The sequence below is a fragment of the Elgaria multicarinata genome, chromosome 3, assembly GCF_023053635.1.
Source record: "Elgaria multicarinata webbii isolate HBS135686 ecotype San Diego chromosome 3, rElgMul1.1.pri, whole genome shotgun sequence".
NCBI classification, from domain to species: domain Eukaryota; kingdom Metazoa; phylum Chordata; class Lepidosauria; order Squamata; family Anguidae; genus Elgaria; species Elgaria multicarinata.
Genome location: NC_086173.1, coordinates 102,849,236 through 102,869,927, shown reverse-complemented (window position 1 = coordinate 102,869,927; position 20,692 = coordinate 102,849,236). Strand labels below are relative to the sequence as shown.

At 43.0% G+C, this 20,692-nt stretch overlaps 1 protein-coding gene across 1 annotated transcript in view; it reads left to right on the top strand.

Moving 5' to 3' along the window:
* Positions 1 to 1,038: 1,038 nt before the first annotated feature.
* Positions 1,039 to 20,692, top strand: part of LOC134395109 (semaphorin-3D-like) — a 44,751-nt gene continuing 25,097 nt past the window's right edge. The window contains exons 1-7 of the mRNA XM_063121116.1: positions 1,039 to 1,254; positions 9,037 to 9,197; positions 11,277 to 11,339; positions 12,986 to 13,096; positions 14,759 to 14,861; positions 16,302 to 16,430; positions 18,918 to 19,063. Of these exons, the coding sequence (XP_062977186.1) occupies positions 1,119 to 1,254; positions 9,037 to 9,197; positions 11,277 to 11,339; positions 12,986 to 13,096; positions 14,759 to 14,861; positions 16,302 to 16,430; positions 18,918 to 19,063 (849 nt within the window). The 5' untranslated portion in view covers positions 1,039 to 1,118. The remainder of the gene's footprint in view (positions 1,255 to 9,036; positions 9,198 to 11,276; positions 11,340 to 12,985; positions 13,097 to 14,758; positions 14,862 to 16,301; positions 16,431 to 18,917; positions 19,064 to 20,692) is intronic.

The following is a 20,692-nucleotide window of genomic DNA, read 5'->3' as shown; positions in this document are numbered from 1 at the left end:
TTTCCTCTGCCCCTTTTGGAGCCTCATTGTTTATGTCTAAGCTTTTTTTAGAGACACTGATCAGAATTTACTGTCACTCAGAGCCATCTCCAACATAAGCCCAACCGAACAAACCTTTAAAGTGAACACCCTTTCTGCTTCCGAAAACCATCTTGGTTCATAGAAATATAGAACTGTATGGCTGAAATCTTATGCATACTTTCTCGGAAGTCCTTACTCCATTGTATCCAGTAGAACTTTTGAGTCTAACAAAATGTGATGTTAGAAAAATCCATGTTGGAAAGCAAAGGTCACCACTGAATAGGAGGGTATAAAGGAGGGCAATCTCATATAGAGATTGGGCAGGGGGTTCCTTCTCCCCATTCCCCACAACACCATGCCCACAGTGACTTTTCTCCCAGCTATGCTCCTGCATGGAACACTTCAGGCAGAAAGATGCAGCTAAGGAAAGGGTTCGGTATCATCCTTTTACCTACCACGTGTCTACTTCAAATCAACTGCAGCCCCCACTTGATTCTTTGCAGCACAAACCATGTTCTAATATGTGGGTTGCGGCACTACCACATCTCATTAGACCCCTACATCCAAAATGATATGTATAGGAATGGGTTGCAAGAGCGGCAAGGACAAATGGATGCTTGTCTAACTACCTACACTCCACCAGAAAGTTCTGTATGGATAGGTTATAGCAGCTTATCAAGGCTGAGCCAGTGCTCAAGAAGGGAGGGAGGTCACAAAGAAGGCAGCCGATATATACAGAGATCATATTCAGAAGAAGGTCAAATCTCTACGGTAAAGGAGAGCATGGGTCCATGCTCAAAGAGGCTAGGATAGTAATTTTAACTTCTTTTCTGAGTATTCCATTCTTCACATGTGCTAGTTGCCATCAACACTCTACATCGGAAATGGTCTGATCCAGTCCAGTAAAGTTCACATGGGGACTGGAGCAATGTATGACTGAACCACATTTACCAGATCTCCTAGCTCCCATTTTTCAACTCTAGTAAAGACTCTTTTCTATTTCTCTTGTAGGTGGCAGGTGATTTTCTCTGAGAAGAAAATGCATCTATGAATGAGCCTTTCTTACTGACACAGGAGTTTTTGGCTGCAGAGAGGGGATGGTCAGCTTGTCTTCCTGCGTGGGCTGCTGCTTCACCACCAACACAGCCCTGGTGGCTTGGTTTGTTTTGCTGACAGTTGAGAATGGTACTTCCTGGAAGCAGTGGATCCCCCGTCTCCGCCTCTCATATCAAGGTAGGGCTTGGTAGGTCAGTCTTTCAGGTTACTTCCTAGCATGGAGGCTCAGAGCCAATACACATATAATCCCCACTGGAGGGCAAGAACAAGGTAGACGCAGGCTGTTTATCTGACCTAGAAGTCCCAGCCCCCTACACCTCTCCCTTTGTCACATTCACTAATCCCAAGTCTTCATCCTGTGACCCTTGCTGAGAGTTAAGCCTCTCAAACTACTTCAGGCATTTGAATATATGCTTTCATTCAGGTCACATTCATAAAGGCTGAACTGTAGATCCGAGTCTTTTTGTTCAGCTCTATTAAATGTTCTAATCTTCTCTGACTTGCAGGTGAACTCTTGGGCCTGCCCAGGTGAGCACAACAGATGCACAGTTGTTACTCACTTTGTTATGATCCAGATGTTTTACAAGGAGTGCTTCTGTGGCAGGAATTTTTCAATCCACCCCCCCCCCCCAATGATTATCTTCCATCACTGGGAAAAAAATATTATTCCACCAGCACCACAACCCAGCTGTCATGTTGATAATGTTAGTGGCTCTTCTGTGGAATGTGGCTGTACAAGCATCGCAGACATATATTTGATAGCCGTGCTTATGATATTACTAGTGCCAAAAAATACAACACATCTCTACACCATTTTGTGAACTGTAGCTAGGTTTTAATTTATTTATTTATTTTTAAAAAAAATGCATTTAGAGGCTGAAAGTTTCCTTTCTCTATGGAAAGAGGGCAGAGCTCAGTGATAGAGCAGGTCCCCATAGGGGCTGGTGGGGCAGAGGACAGGGCAGATACATAATATTCTACTGAGATTGTTGGAGGAGGGCAGTAGATCATGCATGGCTATCAGCAGCTGCGTGCCGTGCATTGGAGCAAACATACCTGGATGTGGTGGGATTTCTCTGCCATAACACAGTGGAGAAGTGGTAGGGTGTGCCGCCCCATGCGCCTCAAACATAGAGCCACCTCTGACTTGGCTTGCAGAACATCCCATGTTAAGCCCTGTTAGTAGGTGATGAGAAAAACCTCGCCCTGAGACTCTGGAGAGCCATTCCTCATCATAGCAGGGAGTCAGATAGACAAACCCAATATAAGGCGATTTCTGGAGGTTGTGGGTGTGGGTGTTTAGAGTGGTAAGCTGACTAAACAAAAGCTGCCCTTGCTGTTGTTGTTTGTTTTCAAGCCACTTGCCAGAACAGCAAGGAGCAAGGCGATTTTCTTCGATTAATTTTTTTTTAGTTAATTGAACAGAAAGCTTTGGCACTGGACGCCACCCAACACCCTTGGACAGTGTCCCCAGAACCCCCTAGAAGTCCAGGGTGATTGGCTTCCTCCCCAGGATTGCCCTGGGTTCTTTTCCTGAACACAGATAGCTCGGCCTGCTGGTCCTGCCACTGCTCAAGGGGGCTCATCAGACAGGGCTAGGGGGGATCATGTTTCCTTGCCTCCGGATCTATTGCTGGTTCTCTTCTACTTTCAAAATGAGCACTTCTCATGGAGAAGAGACCAGTGACCACGAGGCCTGTAGACTTCAGGGGATTTCAATAGGGACATCACCCTCTAGTGGGCAATTTATAGCGCAACCTCAGAAGAGTCGGATTAAAACAGGGTTTTTTTTATCACTCTGATGAGCTCCGAAGAGGTTCATCAGATGAGTATTTTATTGCACACTCGCTACTGTGCACTTACAGTAGCACATCCTTTAGATGACGTCCACTTTCTGCACGCCCCACCCTCCTTCCACTCGTTTTTCCATTGCAAAATAGACCCACCAAAAATCTGACTTTTTTTTTAATGGAATGTGTCACGATCTCCTGCTGTGTGCAGGAAAAGTGGCATGATAAAAAAACAGCCCCTGAATGTGCTATGTGGTCTTTGTTTACTTTCTCTTCCCCTTCTGGGACAAAAGAGGAAGTAATGAGGGTCAGAAGTAGGGGCGGAGAAGCGATGGTAGGGAAACATGATTTTCCTCCATGTGATGATGCTCTGAAACGGAGAAAAGGAGTGGAAGGCACACAGGAGACAGATATTATCATCAAAAGGACCCATGAAAAACCATGAGTGGCCAGTAACGAGTATGCAATAAAATGCTCATCTGAAGTACTAAAATGTATTCTTTCGAGAGTTAGCAAACCAAGAGGTAACATATATCCAACTCTTCAAAAACCTTCTAGCCTTCCATTCAGCAGTGAATATTAACAAGGCAATCCCTGCTTCTTGCAGCAATGCCATCCCCATGCCTTCATAAACTGTTCTTCCCACCCATCTTTCAACTCTAGAAAGGCTATGTCTACCTCTTCTCTTTAGGATACATTGATAAGGTGAAATCTCACAAGGGAGTTTTTGAAAACCTCTAGATATTGTCTAGGTTTGGCCCTTTATTCTTGAAAGAATTATTATTTAACAAAGGTATAACATGCCATAATGCCATATGCACTGCCCTTTCTGGCACAGGGATGCAGCTATGAAAAGAACGAAAAGAAATACAACTGCCGATCACCTGCTTGTCATGGCTATTCAAGGCACAGAATGTTTGTCAGGATGAAACATTAAAAAGTGCCAGCTAACCCTAACAGAGGCAGGACTAATAAGAGAAATGGGGGGAAAGGGGGTTGGACTCGATGGCCTTCTAGGCCCCTTCCAACACTACCATTCTATGAAATGCCAGACAATGCAGTGGATTTTATTTACAAAGGAAGTACAGATAGTGGTGAAAGCCTGTAGATGCACTAGGCTATGATGCTCACTGTAATACTAGGAAGAGTTTAGTAAGAAGAGCTGAAAGCACTTGAAGACACAGATGTTGTTTTTTGGGTGGGGTAGTAGAAGAGGTTGAATCGGACACACGATAGAAAGAGAAGACCGTCTAATTAATGTTGCCTGCAATGGGGCCAAACATTTCCAAAGCATTTGTTTCAGATACTTTGCCAGCAATGATAATAGTCCACAAAAATAAAATGAACTTTTTTCTGGCTTTCTTTGAAAAGCAAGCAGCTGAGAGCCTTTAGAAGACAGGAACAAAGTAGGGGACCCCTTCTATAAAGTGTGTATGTGTGTGCATACTCTAGGGCCAGACATGCTAAAAATTCTGAATCTTAGGTCTCAACTAAAAGGAAATTCCCAGCCGGAAGAGGACCAAGGGGCAATGTAGACAATGGCAGGAGGCGTGACTCACAGATATCAAGCCAAGTTCAAGGGCACAAGGGATGACGGAGGTTTACATTAGGAAAGCCCTCAGAGACGCCCTCCGCCCTGGGAGTAGAATAGAAATGGGAGAGGGAGAGAGAAACAGATGGGCCAGCCAAAAGGAAATGATAAAACCCAAGACAGGGAGTGCAAAGGAAAGATGTGCTTGACAGAATAAAGCCAAGAACAATAGCACACCACAGCAACAAGACAATTGCTTTCCTAGTGATCGTCACTGGGGAGTGTCAGGGCTATGGGACACACGTGCAGCAATTCACATACGGAGGCAGGAGAACAAGGAGGAGTGACACCCTTTCTCTGTTCTGAAAGACAGCAGCTATGGCTAGGGAAACATGGACCTTGAGCATGACGTGAAGTGTTTCCTCTCTTTGTTTGCTTCTTGATTTGGAGTTTTGTGTACTTTTTAAAAAGATTCTATATGACTCAAAAGATTGCTTTCATTGCCATTCAGCTGCTGCAAAGTTGGTGGCCATGGCTCAACAGTCAGACTCTGCCTTTCGATAGGACAAGATCATATGCCTGGTGGTTTCTATGTCATGGCTCTTCCCCTTCCCACACTGCACAATGAAAATAGAGGCAGGATCTACACTACTGCTTTAAAGTGCTTTATAACAGTTTTGACAACTGTTGGGGCCCAGCACACACTCCATATACCATCGTCAAAACTGTTATAAAGTGCTTTAAAGCAGTTGTGTAGATCTGGCCAGAAGCAATGAAAGAAGCCAGAAAGAAAACATACCCAGCAACAAAGCCACTGTCAGACACTGTTCTTGGTCTTACCCTGGTATAAAATTATTTTTATGATGTGGCTTGAACTAAAGAGCCAGCTGTTTCCAATGGGACATCCAGCCCTCTACTATCAACAACTGTATATGGAGATTGCAAAGTCCACATTACATCCCTTGATGGGGCAGTCATTGCTCCTGTGTAGAGTTCTACTATTACCTCTTCTTCTCTCTCAAACACATCTGTACCTCTTTGAAGAGACACAAACCTCCCTATAGTTAAGAATACATGAAGAGCCATGCTGGATCTGACCAAAGCCCTATATAATCCAGTAGTCTGTTCCCACAGTGGACAACTAGACATGAATGCAAGAGCCCCTTCCCACTTGTTTTCCCCAACAGTAGGTATACAGAGGTATACTGCCTCCCATGCTGTGGTCATTGATATCTTCTCTTCCATAAGCCTTCCCCTTTTAAAGCCATTCAAGTTGGTGGTCAATGCTACACTGTATGGTAGAAAATCCAATTAACAACTACGCACTGTGTGAAAAAGGACTTCCTTTAATCAGTCCTAAGTCTCCCACCTTTTATTTATTTATTTATGTAATATTTTTAGGCCACCTGTAAAGATGGAACCCTCCCAAGGCAGAGTATATTTTTTAAAAAAATATCCATACAAAACAAATACAATAAAAATTGATTAAGAATACTAATAAAATTTCAATAAAAACAGAAGTTACCAATAAATCCAGAAGCCCAACAAGAATGGAAAGGCCAGCAAAAAACAGGTGGGCCTTTGGAGCTTTCCTTGTCCTGCAAAGAAGGAGACTGATGAACCTTCCATAGAAGCTGATTCCAGAAGTGCAGAACCACCACTAAAAAGGCCCTCTTCATTGAACTCACCAGCATAACCACTCTTCGTGGTGGACAAGTGAGAAGGGCCTCTGCTGATGACCTTAGAGTGTAGGCAGGCCAATACAGGAGAAAATGGTCCTTTAGATAACTTGGGCATAACCTAAGCCACCATTCAGCTTCGTGGGATGACCCTGGGTTTAGTATTATCAGAGAGGGGGAGGGGGAATGTATCCCTGTCTATTTACTTCACACCATGCACACAGAAAGCACACAGGTAAAACAAGGCAAGTCTCTGCTCTTCAAAGCCGATGAGAGGGCACCCAGTTTTCGCACTTCTTTATACCTCTTCTTCACCATAAACCATTCTCAAAGCCCAGCCTTTGTTTTTCTTATACTATATCTGCATCATTGCACCCACACATCTTGCTAACTTATGTCACTAAATCCAGGTACTTCATGAGAACCTTAATCCATTCCTTTTATAACACTTTTTGGCACACTCTGTTGAATTTAAAGGAGCAGTTATGCAAACTCAGCATTATTTTATAGGAAAATCAAAGTCCAATCTGGTAAGTCTGGAAGAAAAGTGTGCATAGAAGTGAGGGATGTGTGAAGTTTAGTATTAGGACAATCATGCAACAAAATTAGATGGAATAGGACGCAAACCCAGCTTCTGCTTTGTCAGGCAAAGTAAATCACAAAATGCAAAATGCAATCTCAACAGTAGTGTAGTCAATGCTGGTTCCAGGTTTTGGAAGGCCCTTGGGTAAGACATCCTCAGTGGAGCCCTTTCCTCAGGGAGCCTACCTTCTCACCACCATTGTCACCAGCTGTTGCTGTTCCTCCTCCTCCTCCTTCTCATAATCATAAGCATAATATATTTATTTCTTACCCGCCTCTTCCTTTGGATCAAGGCAGGGAACAATATTAGTACAAGAATCAATACATCTTAAAAATTCTTGATTTTACATTGATCTGGATAGGCCTGCCGGAAAAGGCTAGTCTTTAAAGCTGCCTTAAAATCACACACAGAGTTAATTTTACGAATCTCATCAGTGCTACCACTTGCTTCCTTGACAGGCATAGAACCAGGGAGCTGGTGGTAGGCTGTGGCATCTACTGCTCCTTATCAGCACCACTGTTCTCTGGACCAGAGTGAGAGGCAGGTGAACAAGCAGATTTCAAAGATGAAGAGGAGGAGCAAGTCCAGGAGACTGTTGTCAGTGGGCCCCTAATGAAATGCAGGCACTCAGCAGGTGCCCACCCATGCTCATCTTCCCACCTTCAAGACATGAAGGAAAGATAGAATGTAAAGAAATGTGTAATGGGATTTCCATATTGTGTGACATTAAGCACCTTAAGCACAGTTTAGCCCTAGGGAATATTGCTGGCTGCTGTAATCTTGTTAATTACACAGGATGGGGGGGCCATGAACTGGTTATTATGTCTTTGTTTGACCCCTGAACTGCAGAGCCCCCTGACCCAAAAATGGCATTCTCAGTGGGCTTGGCCTATAGTTGACCCTTATGAAAAAGAGATGTCAGGAGAGCCGGGGGCATTTTAACAGCAGAGAAAGAGTTGAGCAAGCTCTTAGTGCATATGTGACACCTACTTAAAGTGTTGTCTTTATTTACTACATATTGTGTTTTGACTGCTAATGTCACTACCCCTTTAAGAAACAACCTTCAGAGACAGGAGAGAATTCTAGGGAAAGGAGAGGGAAAAGGAGAGGAAAAGCAGACTCTGCTTTAATGTGGGGACTGTGATCAGAAACCTTTGGGGAGTTTTATAGTGTATTTTTGAAAAATATTGAATTTTGCTTCATCAGGCCAGTCTAAAGTATTAACGTCTGGTGAGGCAGGCAGGACTAACAGAATCTTACTCTTCTGAGAGATGAAGCTACAAAGTTGCGATAAAACTGCCTGCCTCAACGAGAACATCTTGATAATTAGGGGTGTGCACGGACCCCCCGCTCCGCCCCGCAGGCTGATCCGAAAATTTCGGATCGGCCCGCTACGCTCTGCGCCGCTCCGCCCATACTCCGCTCCTCTTTGCCGCAGAGCTCCGGCTCCGAATTGGAGCTCCGCAGTGGAGGGGAGTGGTGCCAGGTAAGGCTGGGAGAGGAGGGCGGGGGGGGGTTACTGGGCCCTGCTGCCGTCGCCGCACGGGCGGCGACGGCGGCAGAGCCCGGTAAGGGACCAAGGGGGAGGGGGGCCTTACCTGCCTCCATCCGCGGTCCCTCAGCTTCTTCAATTGAGCCCGCGGTTCAGCCAGGAAGTCTGGGCCACGGCCTAGACTTCCTGGTTGAACTGCGGGCTCAATTGAAGAAGCTGAGGGACCGCGGACGGAGGCAGGTAAGGGAGAGAAGGGGAGGGTTTACCGGGCCCTGCCGCTGTCGCCGCATAGGCGACAGCGACAGCGGCAGGGCCCGGTAAACCCACTTACCTTTCCAGCGGAGCTCCGGATCGAGGCAAAGGATCCGCCTTCACCTCGATCCTCTTCACCACGCTCCGCTGGCCCCCCAATCCTCTTCGCCTCTGCCTTAAGGGAAGACGAAGCACCCCGCTCCGCTTCTAATTCGCCGGTCCGATTAGAAGCGGAGCACATCCCTATTGATAATAATTATCATAGAAAAGGGTGGTTTTTTTAATGATGGTCTGAACAGGGTATTATGGCTTCAGGCAAGTTAGAGAGCCTGCTCATGGGATTGGAAGGAGTTATGTCACCTCTAGAAAGTGTGTCTAACAGTACAATCCTTTGTAGGTTTATCAGTTGTATTCAGTGGGGCTTACGCCTAGGTAAACGTGCATAGAATTGCAGCAAGAATGAGGCTTAGAATGGCTGTAAGATTGCAGCAAAAAGAGTTGTGTTGCTCTGTTTATGCATGCAGTGTAGCATCTGAACAGCGCAGAGCAAAGAGAATGAGAAGATCAGAAACTACCTTCTCCAGTACAACGATAATGTCTTAATTTCTCTGTTTCCACGTTCCACCTTATAGACCTGCTCAAATCAAACAGTTCCTGCCTGCTGTTGGACTCTGAGGATGACCTGGCATTCCAGTCACTGCTTGTGGATGAAAAGAGGTCATGGCTGATGGCAGGTGCTAAGGACCACATATTTTTGTTGCATCTTGACAACCCCAAGAAAGAGCCTCAGAAGGTCAGAGTTCCAGAAGGGATTGCTATTTTACCCAGTATATAAGATGATAGGGCTTGATTTTGATCATTAGATGTTAAGGAATAGTCAGTATAATAACCTATGTAAAACATTGTGTGATGAGTGGGTCCTTCTGCCTGTACAATGGCTTGAGTAATATATTGTGTGAGAGGTACAGGATCCCTTCTAGAATAAAAAGTGATAACCCTAGAAGGAAAGGATCACCTTTGGCCTTCCTCCTCCTTCCTCTTTTACCCTGAAACTCCTTTCTGACTGCAGAGGCAAGAACATGGGTTGATCTCTGACTGCCATCCAGAACAACCTGCATAAACAGGTTAGGCCAGACTTACCCCACGTTCTGGATCTAATGTGGTCCTGATCAAATGAAGAACTAGACCTGATGTTAAATGAGTCTAGGCACTTAACATTCAGCTTTCAAAAAGTGCAGATAAGTATCAGTTTAGGGGAGGGGATGATGATTGTTGTGATCACAGCAGATGAGGAGTGGGAATTTAACCCTTTCCTTCCCTGAGGAAAATTCCTTCTCTGAAGCTGCTATTTGCATTGGGGATAAAATACCCCAGAGGCTATTTGCATTTTTTTTTAAAGTATGCATTTTGATGCAAAGGCAAAGTTAATGTCATTTCTAGCTTGGACCTGAGAAGGGTTGATTAACTAGGGTTAAATTTACAATTGTCTCACCTTTTAATTTTGCCTGTAGGTGAGATCCTGCAGAACATTACTGAAGTTTGGTTAATTCAAAAGTCCTAATGTAGGAAGGTACCATTTTACAGAATACCTTATCAAAAGAGTTAAGAAACCTTTCTGTAAGTTTTGCAGGAATGAGTATTTGCTCATTAATTATCACTCTTGCGTTTGTAGCTGTATCTACAACACTCAGGGAGAGGAAAGTGAGTAAGATATGAAGCACGGTACACAAACTAAAGTGTCCAGTTACAGAGTGACTGATGAAGCAATGAAACGTGAATACAATCCGGAATAGTCTTTTCACTCTGTATAGTGTTTTTATAGCAAATATGTGCTTTATAATAAAATGTCTCACTTTGTGCAGTTTTTCTCAACAAACGTGTTGCTTTATAATTATATATCATCTGTGCATTACATTTACAGCAAAAAAAGTAGCTTTGATTTTTCATATATTAAAAATTCTATAATATTCCATGGTCACACATATACCATAAGGGTTGTGACAATAAAGAATTAAATGTCTAGCTAATTCATTTATCTTGGCAGACATTAAGATTATTAATTATGCAACCTCACTCATGCTTCAATACTAATTTGCATATGTGTCAGCTTACAACTGCTCACTGCTAGCACTGATTTATCAAAACACTGGGAGGTGTGAGTTCAAATCTAGCTATGCAGCACCCCTCATGACAGTGAGCAGGTCTGGTCACGCAATCCCAACAGAAACAGCTTGCTTCATTCACCAGAGAGAGCTGTGTACCTGCTTTCTATTGCACTGCCTGGCTAATGCAAGGAGGAGCTAAGATAAGAGAGGAGATGGTTGTGCATAGTTTTTACAGTGAGCCTACTGTGGAAGTGAACTCACCACTATTTACACAGGTGTACACCCTTCTCACCTGGAATGGGCTATAGGGAAACCTCTTCTTCTGGTTTTCAGCAGAAAACAAATTTGCACAGTATTGATTGGCCAAGCCCTCATGTCAGTCATGAAGCTACCTTCCCCCTTTTCAGAGCAGAGCTGTGCACAACACTGATTAGCCAATTCTTGTGTCAATCACAAATCCAACAGCAGGTAGGGGTGGGGTGGGGTGGGGGGGTCAAGTGGCAAGTGGATGTTCAAGCAGATAAACATGCCAAGTACTTGAAGAAACCAAGCCAAAATGGAAGCCTGCCTGAAACAAATGGGGAATGGCAAAGTGCAAGTGGAAATCAGGATTCCCTCCACAGGTCACACAGGAGCAAAGATACAGGCAAGGTGGAGCAGAGAGAACTCACTCTGCAGCCAAAGCCTTGCACTGGCTGATGTTCACAGATATGTCAGTCATCATCAACCTTGGAAGAGCAAAACATTGGTTGTGTTTTCTCTTCCAGATTTTCTGGCCAGCTCCTAGAGAACAGATGGAACACTGCCGATTGGCTGGGAAGAATCCTGAGGTAAACATGATGCTCTCTTAGGCTCCATGGTTTAGGCTGAGGTGCCTACTGAGAGTTCGGTGATCAGTACTAATAACTTTGCTATCTGCAGACATGTACGGACATTTATTTCCATGGAACAATGGACAAAACTTCTCAGTTCATGTGAAGGGTTGGTGGGAGTAGAATCGCATTAGTCCGTTTTGCTCCTGAAGGTTAGGGGGAAATGGTGTCTTCGGTAATAGGACATTGCTGAGAGGGTGAGGATGGATATGACCCTGTCCCTTTTTTAAGCCTTTAAAAAGAGTCCTGAAATGGGGAGAAAGGAACCTGTGTTATTTGTTATTGGGGGGGGGGGCATTCAAAAGAGCTGCTTACACTTTTGGTGCTAGCTTTGGCTTTTCCAAGCAGCTGAGTGCAAAGCTAGTAAAGCCCTACTAAACCCTTTTGACTTCTGAGGCCATGGCAGGAAAAGAAACAAACAAACAAGAACAGGTTTGCCACAGGTAATGACAGTTCTATGTATGGGTTCCATTCAAAGCCTCTATGACATTATCAAAAAGCAGATCACATAAAAATGTGCTACAACAACAGGAGAACAGATTGTTCAGGATCCTCCCTTTGAAATTGCTGGACTTCACCTAACTTAACCATGTGCATTGTGCTAATACGGTTGATAAATTGTGTGGGTTAAATTCATGTATGGCTTTGTTGTCGGCCATTGTCACAGTTATCTTATATAATCAAAGTCAGGATTTAGTTGGTCATCCCTTTTTGACTGCCTTGCCCTTGGACTGTTTCTCATGAAACATACTTTATTGGAAAGTTCTTGACCTGCAGATTCCACAAATAACAATGATTTTCACTATAATTCAAAGTCAGAAATTTATTTTTTTATTACATTTCTATACTGCCCAATAGCCTGAGCTCTCTGGGCGGTTCGCAGCTCTCTGGGCAGTTTATTTATGTCCACAAAGCGTTTTAAAAAAAAAAAGTTAGGCTATTTTTTATAACAATGTACTTTAAAGTTTTATTTTTAATATCAAAAAATGTCAAGTATAATTAAACAAATATAATTAATTGCAAATTGGGGCAGAATGAAATATGAACACATACAAAAGTCTCTGTGCACATTTATAAACATAGGTGCAGGCCAAAGTACAATGATATGCCAGAAACATACAGCCTGTAAACAAATCATGAAAGCATTAAGAGACACCTAACTTAAGTAACCTAGTCAAAGTTTAACTATTGCTCAGAAAGGAAGTCTCTGGCTGTTAAATTTAGCAAAATAACATTTCCAAGTCTCTGTATACATTTAGTTAAGTTAAACTTTTCATTAGATTTGATTTTTCTCCACGAACTGTGTTTGCAGGGAACCAACTGGTTTGATATAATATTAATATGAACATCATTTGCTTCTAAGCAGCACTGGACAAGTGGAGAATGGTAGGCAGTTAATGCAAAGAATGTTTCCCTTTAGTCAAGATGGAATTTGAAATGATTAGTTGGGCAGTATCTAACATGCAGAAAATTCAAAATGAGATGCTACAGAGTTGGTAAATACCATTAGATACAGGTTTTGATGATAGCCTGAGAATCAATGACTTTAGTTCATGTTGTGAATGCTGGAAAATAAAACCCTCCCATCTTTGACTCCTTACCAGACAGAATGTGCCAACTTCATCCGCTTTCTCCAGCGTTTCAATAGCAGTCATGTGTTTGCCTGTGGAACTGGCTCCTACCAGCCCATGTGTACCTTCATACAACTCAGTAAGGTGAGTTGCACCCATAGGAATGGCATTACTGTGAAGTAACATGAAGCAATCATTCCAGGCACAAAATTCCAGATGGGATGCTGCTCTTTCTGTATCCAACCTCTATCTCTGTTTACTTTTTTTTCTTTACTTTTTTCTTTTAAGAGTACAAGAGTGATAGTCATGTTGAGTTTTCACTTCAGGTAAAAAAGCCAGAATGTCGTAAAACCCAGAAGCAAAATGTCACCCAATTCATTGAAAAGCTAGCTGATCCTTTTCATAGTAAGGAAGGGGACAACATCTGCCCACTCTTTCTGCCTGACTAAGAAGATATCCCATGCATTTGTCTTTTCTGCAAGTTGTACAAAAACACTCTGTGAAGATTCCTGGGATGCACGAGCAGTGAGGGATTTTGGGAGACAAGTTCTTATTATCTTCTAATATTATTAATTTCCTCACCAGGATTCTGCCTTCTCTAATAATTCCATAATAATCTTCCTACCATTCAATACAATCTTGTAATCTGTTTTGTTTCAGTCTGTCCCATTAACTTCCATCAGGCTTTTGCATAAATACCTAGACACAAGTTTAAGGTCCATCTTTACTCTTTGGATAAGAAAAAATAAAAATACAAGTAATAATGGGACACCACACTTAGCATTTATATACCATATTTCAAGACTTCAAAATGCTTCACATACATTATCTCAGTAAGCCTGTTATGATCTCTCCTAAGGAAAACAGTACATTCCTAATGATTCCTAGTCCCCTTAGAGGACTGCAGTTCTTGTAAGACTAATTTATTTTATTGTATAGGGGAGGCTAAACCATCCCAGATTGTGGCCACCCCCCAACACTGTACTCATTCACTGCAAATAAATAAACAAATAAATAAAACTCTGAGTCTCAAGACATCAGGTTGCAACTCAATGGCTGAGTTCATATAACATGCTAACCCAGCATGGGTTATTGTGTTGTCCAAATGCAGTGTGTTTTCCGCATTGTTTGTTGTCGTGATGTCTGAACGCAACATGTTTTCCACAAGATGATTTGTTAACTATGTAATGGGATTTATTTTTCTTGAACAAGCCACCTTGAGAACCCATGGCTTGTTGTTAGGTTGTTCAGATGGTTAATAACCTACACCACATAGTTAACGAGTATCTCTGAGGAAAACGCACTGCAATCAGGCAACACAATAAGATCGGGTAAGATAGGAAATGCTGACTATTTGAGTCATAAATCATAGAGGTCATCTTGTCCAACCTCATGCCACAGGGCAGGACCATCCATCCATTCAAGCTGCTATAGATCAATTTACAAATCCAGACCAGCGTGTACCACATACAGAGAACAAGTACACTGCAAAAAGGTGATCACAGGGCAAATAACTTGAGCATGAGTGAAGAGAGTGGGACTAGATGGTGATTAAAACTCCTATTGTATCTTGGCCCAGCATCGCTTCTCGGCCTTTTGGCTAAGATCAAGTGTGAGTGGGTATCTTGGCCCAGCAACTTCATCAATCCGGTTTAGGAGGACCCAGGGAGCAGGGAACCAGGACAGCCGAGCCCATTGCTTTGGAGTGTAAAATGGCATCCTATGCAACAATGTCTTTTCTGTTTATGGTGATGCTTCCAGCATTAGGTTTACTTGAGCTGAAATGTCTTCTTTGGCCCTCTGCAGGAACCTGGGATGCCTGCTATGCAGCTGGTGACCTCCTCCATAGAATCTGGGAGAGGCAAGTGTCCATACAGCCCCCACGAGCCTTTCATAGGGCTGCTCATAGGTAAGAGGGTGGCCAGAAAGCAGTGACAGAAAAGTAGGCAGTGCTGTGATAAAAACATTCAAAACAGTGTGTGTGGCACACACACACATACACTTTTATGATCTGTATCTCTGTGTGCATCCATTCAGCTGTGGTTCCTGCTATAGTAATCCATTTTCCCATTACTATATTTCTTTGCCACGAAGGGCCTCACCTATTGTAATCCAAAAGAAAGATGGCAACCTAACATAAATTCCTTGTCCAATTTTAATTTCCTGACTCAAAATTTACAGAATGTGGGCATGAAAGAGAAGGAACATCCTTAAAGAAATGTACAGAAGTTAATGGTTGTATCCAACAATGCCGTTCTGCTAGTGCAAATCACATTGCACTAGCGGAAACCAAATTCTGAACTACGTGCAAAGGAAGAATCCAACTATAGCTCTACTTACACAACTGGTTGCACAACCAATTTATTTATTATGTATTGCATTTTTATATCAAGCAATAACCAAAGCTGTCTGGGTGGTTTACAAAAATCAAAACCATAAAAAACATTCAAAATATAAAACAATATAAAAGCATAATATAAAATACAATATAAAGACACAAACAAGATAAAATCAAGCAGCAATGCAGAAATTTATACAGATTTAAAATACAAAGTTAAAACAGCCAAGTTAAAATTAAATTGCTTAACTGTTAAAATGCTGAAAAAATAAAAAGGTCTTCACCTGGCATCTAAAAGAGTATAGTATAGGTGCCAAGCAAACCTCCTTAGGGAGCTCATTCCATAGCCAGGGTGCCACAGCAGCAAAGGCCCTCCTCCTGGTAGCCACTTGCCTCACTTCCTTTGGCAGGGCCTCATGGAGACAGACCCCTGAGGATGACCTTAGGGTCTGGGCAGGTACATATGGAAGGAGGCGTTCCTTCAGATAGCCTGGCCCCAAGCCGTTTAAGGCTTTAAATGTTAATACCAGCACTTTGAATCGGGTTCAGACCTGGACTGGCAGCCAATGAAGCTGGAAAAGGACTGGCGTGATGTGGTCTCGTCGGCCAGTCCCTGTTAGTAACCGTGCTGCCCTGTTTTGTACCAGTTGAAATTTCCGGACCTTTTTCAAAGGCAGCCCCATGTATAACGCATTGCAGTAATCCAAACGAGAGATTATAAGAGCATGGATAACTGTAGCTAGGCTATCTCCGTCCAGATAAGGGCGCAGTTGGTATATCAGCCTAAGCTGATAAAAGGTGCTCTTTGCCACTGAGTTCACCTGTGCCTCAAGTGACAGTTCTTGGAGATCTTAGATTGACAAAGTGGTCCACTAGTGTTTGTGCAACCATTTGCGCATTGGGAAAAGGCCGTGGAGCTCTGGCAGTGCAGTAATTTATTCTGCTTGACAGTACATTGGATGTAGCCCATAGAGTGTAGATACCAATATACTTTTCTTTCGGGTTTCACAGATGGAGAGTTTTATTCAGGCACTTCCATTGACTTCATGGGGAGCAGTGCTGCCTTCTTCCGGACACAGCTTGACAGAGCTGACCAGAACTATATCCGGACAGAACAGAACCAAGATTATTGGTTAAATGGTAAGTGGATGATGATGAAATAAGTTGCCAAGAAGATGATCCCCATTAGGTGATGAGCCTGCCATTGTCATGCATGTAGCTCTTAAGCCAATTATCTGTGACAGCAAGAATGTCTAGGGCCTTATTTCATTTTATTTGTTCTGTTTCTATATCGTCCAATATCCAAAGCTCTGTGGGCGCTTCACAAAAACTACAACCCAAACTACAACCTAATAAAATTATAGTGTAAAATCTTTCACATAGAAAATATAAAACAATTTAAAACAACCATAACCAGTTATAATAAGATACTGAGACATGATAAAAACAACTGACATTAAAAGCTCCAGTGCACCACTCAATAGCCTGCTGTGACCAATTTGTTCAACACTTTGCAGGTAAAATCAATTGTATCGATGCTGACTTGGATGCCATAGTTGAAACAGGACCGGTGGATGTCACTCTGGGCTCAGATTGACTAGTTACAATGGATGCTTTTCGATTTCTACAGCCCAAGGATCTGGACAGGATCCTTGGGAGTATTATTTACTTTTGTACTGCACCTGCCCACTTCCTGGCTTAGCCAGGGAGACATTGTCTGAGTGGGTAAGGGTAGGAGTAAATGCCTATTTGCAGCGTTTCTGTCTTGCCTTGATTCCTGGACAAAGTGCTGGTGGCTTCTTAGCTCCAGGGATTTCTGGATGATGCAGATTATCTAGATCCATTTCAGTTTTGTTTTAGATCTGGTTATGAAGCAGAGACTGCTGCTTCAGTTATGTCTACACTGGGAAATGGACAAGGGGAATATGTCCGTGTTGGTTTGCTGGACCTCTTGGTGGCATTTGATACCTTTTACCATACCACAGAGTCAGATTTGGGCCCTGGGCCTGAGGTAATCCACCCCTGATCTAGAGGGCTACAGGTTCCCCAACCCTATTATCCCCCTCTATTTACTTAGAGTTTGAAAGCCTCACATTTCATCTCCACACCTCTCCTCGGAATCGCCATTTCCCCCCACCCCGCAGATCTCATTTGTACCTCTCCTTACAATCTATTGGTTGTTCGCAGTGACACCTTGCTCTGGCACGCCCCCTCCCTTTCATCAGCAATGCCGCCCACCCTCAGAACATTGGATTGAGTATGATGGGATAAAAATTCACGTAGAGAGTCGAGCGCATTGCTGGAAAAAACGTTCCTTCCCTGCACTTGGAAACCTCGCAAAGAGGGGGTGGGGAAGAGGTGAGATCAGGGCAGGACATGGACAGCGTCATCTCACCATGACAGCGGGGTATAACGCTGGTGTGATGGAGTTCTGTATCACATTGTATTGCAAATGAAAAACTAACTTTGAAGGCAAGAGAGAGGGAATTAGTTTGCTTTGGGATAGCACCAGAAGCACAAGCAAGAGCCAATTCAGCAGCCAAGTAAAGGAGGATACCCCAGACACCAGTTCCTTCAGCATAGACGATCATGCAGATATAATACTCTGAATTCTTGGTGGTTTCCAAAAGTTGAAATAATAATAATAATAATAATAATAATAATAATAATAATAATAATAATAATTTTATTTCTTACCCACCTCTCCCTCTGGATCGAGGCAGGGTACAACAGAAATACAAAACACCATAATATATATATATATATAATTGATTAAAACATATAAAACTAATACATTATTAAAAAGAGGCAGGCAACTAACTATATGTTCCAAAATAGTCCAGAATGGCATTCTAGGTTTGCTCCTACAATATAGTTAATAAACTTATAACAGCCAAGTGAAATCATGACCAAAACAACTGGAAGTGACTCAGAATGTCTGTTTTTAAATATAATTTCTTTAAAATGCAGTTTCAGTGGTATTTGATTCTTCATAAATTAAGCCATATTTGCTGTCTTCCATATGGACTGTCCTTGACACATTCAGCAATTCAAGCAATTTTCAAACACATATTTTCGACACGTCCAATTATTCAAGATTTTTAGAAATCAATTACTTATCAGATTAACAAGATAAACGGTTGTTCTTTACACGAGGACCCTTAACAACAGAGTCCCGTACCACATTAAAACCTAAGGCCTTTGTTATGGCATAAGCTTTGGTGGACTGTACTCCATTTCAGGTGAGGATCCTACAGCAATATGCTATCTTATGATTGTGCTTGATATTGATTTAGAAATGATCATTAACTTAGGAACTACTGCAAGAACGTGCATTTGGGGCAACTGGAAAAGAGTCATTGCACCGTCCATTTCAGAATCATTTTTGAGAAAATGGACAGGAATCGTAATAAGCCATCATCAGGTTTTATTTTTTAATGTACTAGAATAGACAAGTTTCAGGATTCCGACTGCCCTTTTGTTTTGTTTATTTTGTGACTATAGTTTTCTTCCTGTTGTTATTTTGATTTTAAAAAAAACATTCCTAATAAAAGAAAGTATAGTGCCATATAAGTTCTATAATATAGAAGAAAGCTGCTGTTTCAATCTCACTTTCCTTCCTTGCAGAGCCTGTCTTTATTGATGCCTATGCCATTCCCGACACCTACAGCCACGAAGATGATAAGGTGTACTTCTTTTTCCGGGAGACTGCAGTGGAAGCTGGACAATGGGAGAAAAGGCGCATCCATGCCCGGGTGGCGCGTGTCTGCAAGGTCAGCTATAGGTGTCTCCCTTATAATACGGCTTAGGTGCAAAGGATGTACCTTTTCAGCTCAGCCTATAAACACTGTTGCTTAGTGACCTGAAAATTTAGCCATGGTCTTTGCCAAGATGATCATTCCTTACTAAACGCTAAAGGGCTTATCTATATCTCTGAGGGAGTCTGCTTCTGGGAGTCGGGAGACATTAGTGTCCAGTTCTGTTTGATTAATGATTAACTACAAACTAGGCATGTTTCCTTGGAATTAAATCCCACTGTGTTCAATGGACTTACTTCCCAGCAAGTGTATTTAATATTTCAACTTAAATTTAACATCTTAGCATATTTCCTGTGCTCAAAGCACACCACCTATTCAGTGTTACAACACTCCTGTAAGGCAGACCAGCATTATCTCTACATTGCAGATGGAAGACCAATGCTAGAAAATTTTAAGCTAAAGTTAAAATACATCTCCTTTCCCCTTTCTGTGGCTTTCAATGACTCTGTTCAGAAGACACCGTAAACCATGGCTTTAACCACAGTGTGTTAGGAATGCACTCGGGGAGGCCTCCTCAGATGAGGATGAGGAGGAAAGCACTCCTGCAGGAGAGGGAGTGTCTGCTCCCACAGTCGAGCCAGAGATGGGCTCGCAGAGGGAGGAAGATCCCAGAACAGAGGAGGTGCCAGAGGCACAGGTTGACCAAGACCTAGCCTTACCTGAAGTTCCTAGGGAGGTGGAGGTAGAACCGCCCAGTCCTCGGGAACGCCGACGGCACAAGCGACCAGTACAGTTGCAGTCAGTCAGAAGGAGTGTGCGCGTGCACAGTCGGCAGGAGAGGAATGTGATCCTTAAATAGCAGGCTGATGTGATAAGGCACAGCTGGGGGAGAGGGCGGAGGTCATCTGCCTGGATTAGAAAAGAAGGAAGCGGGATGCCTTGCGCTTCCTGGCAGATACCTGGGATAATTTCTAGTAGCCAGCCTGTTCCATGCTCTGACTCTGCGTCACTGGACCTTGCTTCTTCCGTGTGGATCCAGCTCTTGACTTTGGCCTGATTTACAGCGCTTCTCTGTTTCGCTCCTGCCCTCGACTTCGGACTGTACTGACATTGCTTCTCCGTCCCGCTCCTGCCTCCCTGTGACCCCGGACCGGCTGACCACACTTCCTGGCTTCTGATCCAGTTGGTTATCTTGGACTCAGACTTGACAACCCTTACTAAGCTCCTGTTCCAGATGCTGCTGACCTGAGCTCTCACACACCGAGACTCTGAAACCTGACCCTGCTATTCGCTTATCTCATTGTTGTACTGGCTAAGATATTTATTAGCCGGCTAATGGGAATTGCCTAATAAAACTCTTAAAAGCAGATACCGCTTGTGGCTGCCTTCCTAACACAGTGGTTAAGCCAGAAAACCAGACTGTGTTCAGAAGACACTTTAAACCATGGCTTTAGCCATGGTGAATAAAGCAAAAAGCCTTATTCACCGTGGTTAAAGCTATGGTTTAAGGTGTCTACTGAACACAGCCTGGCTTTCTGGCTTAACCACCATGGTTAAAGCCATGGATTAAGGTGTCTTCTGAACAGACCCATTGTAAATAGTTCTTCCATCATATAGAACTACTGGCACATTCTAATTTTAAAA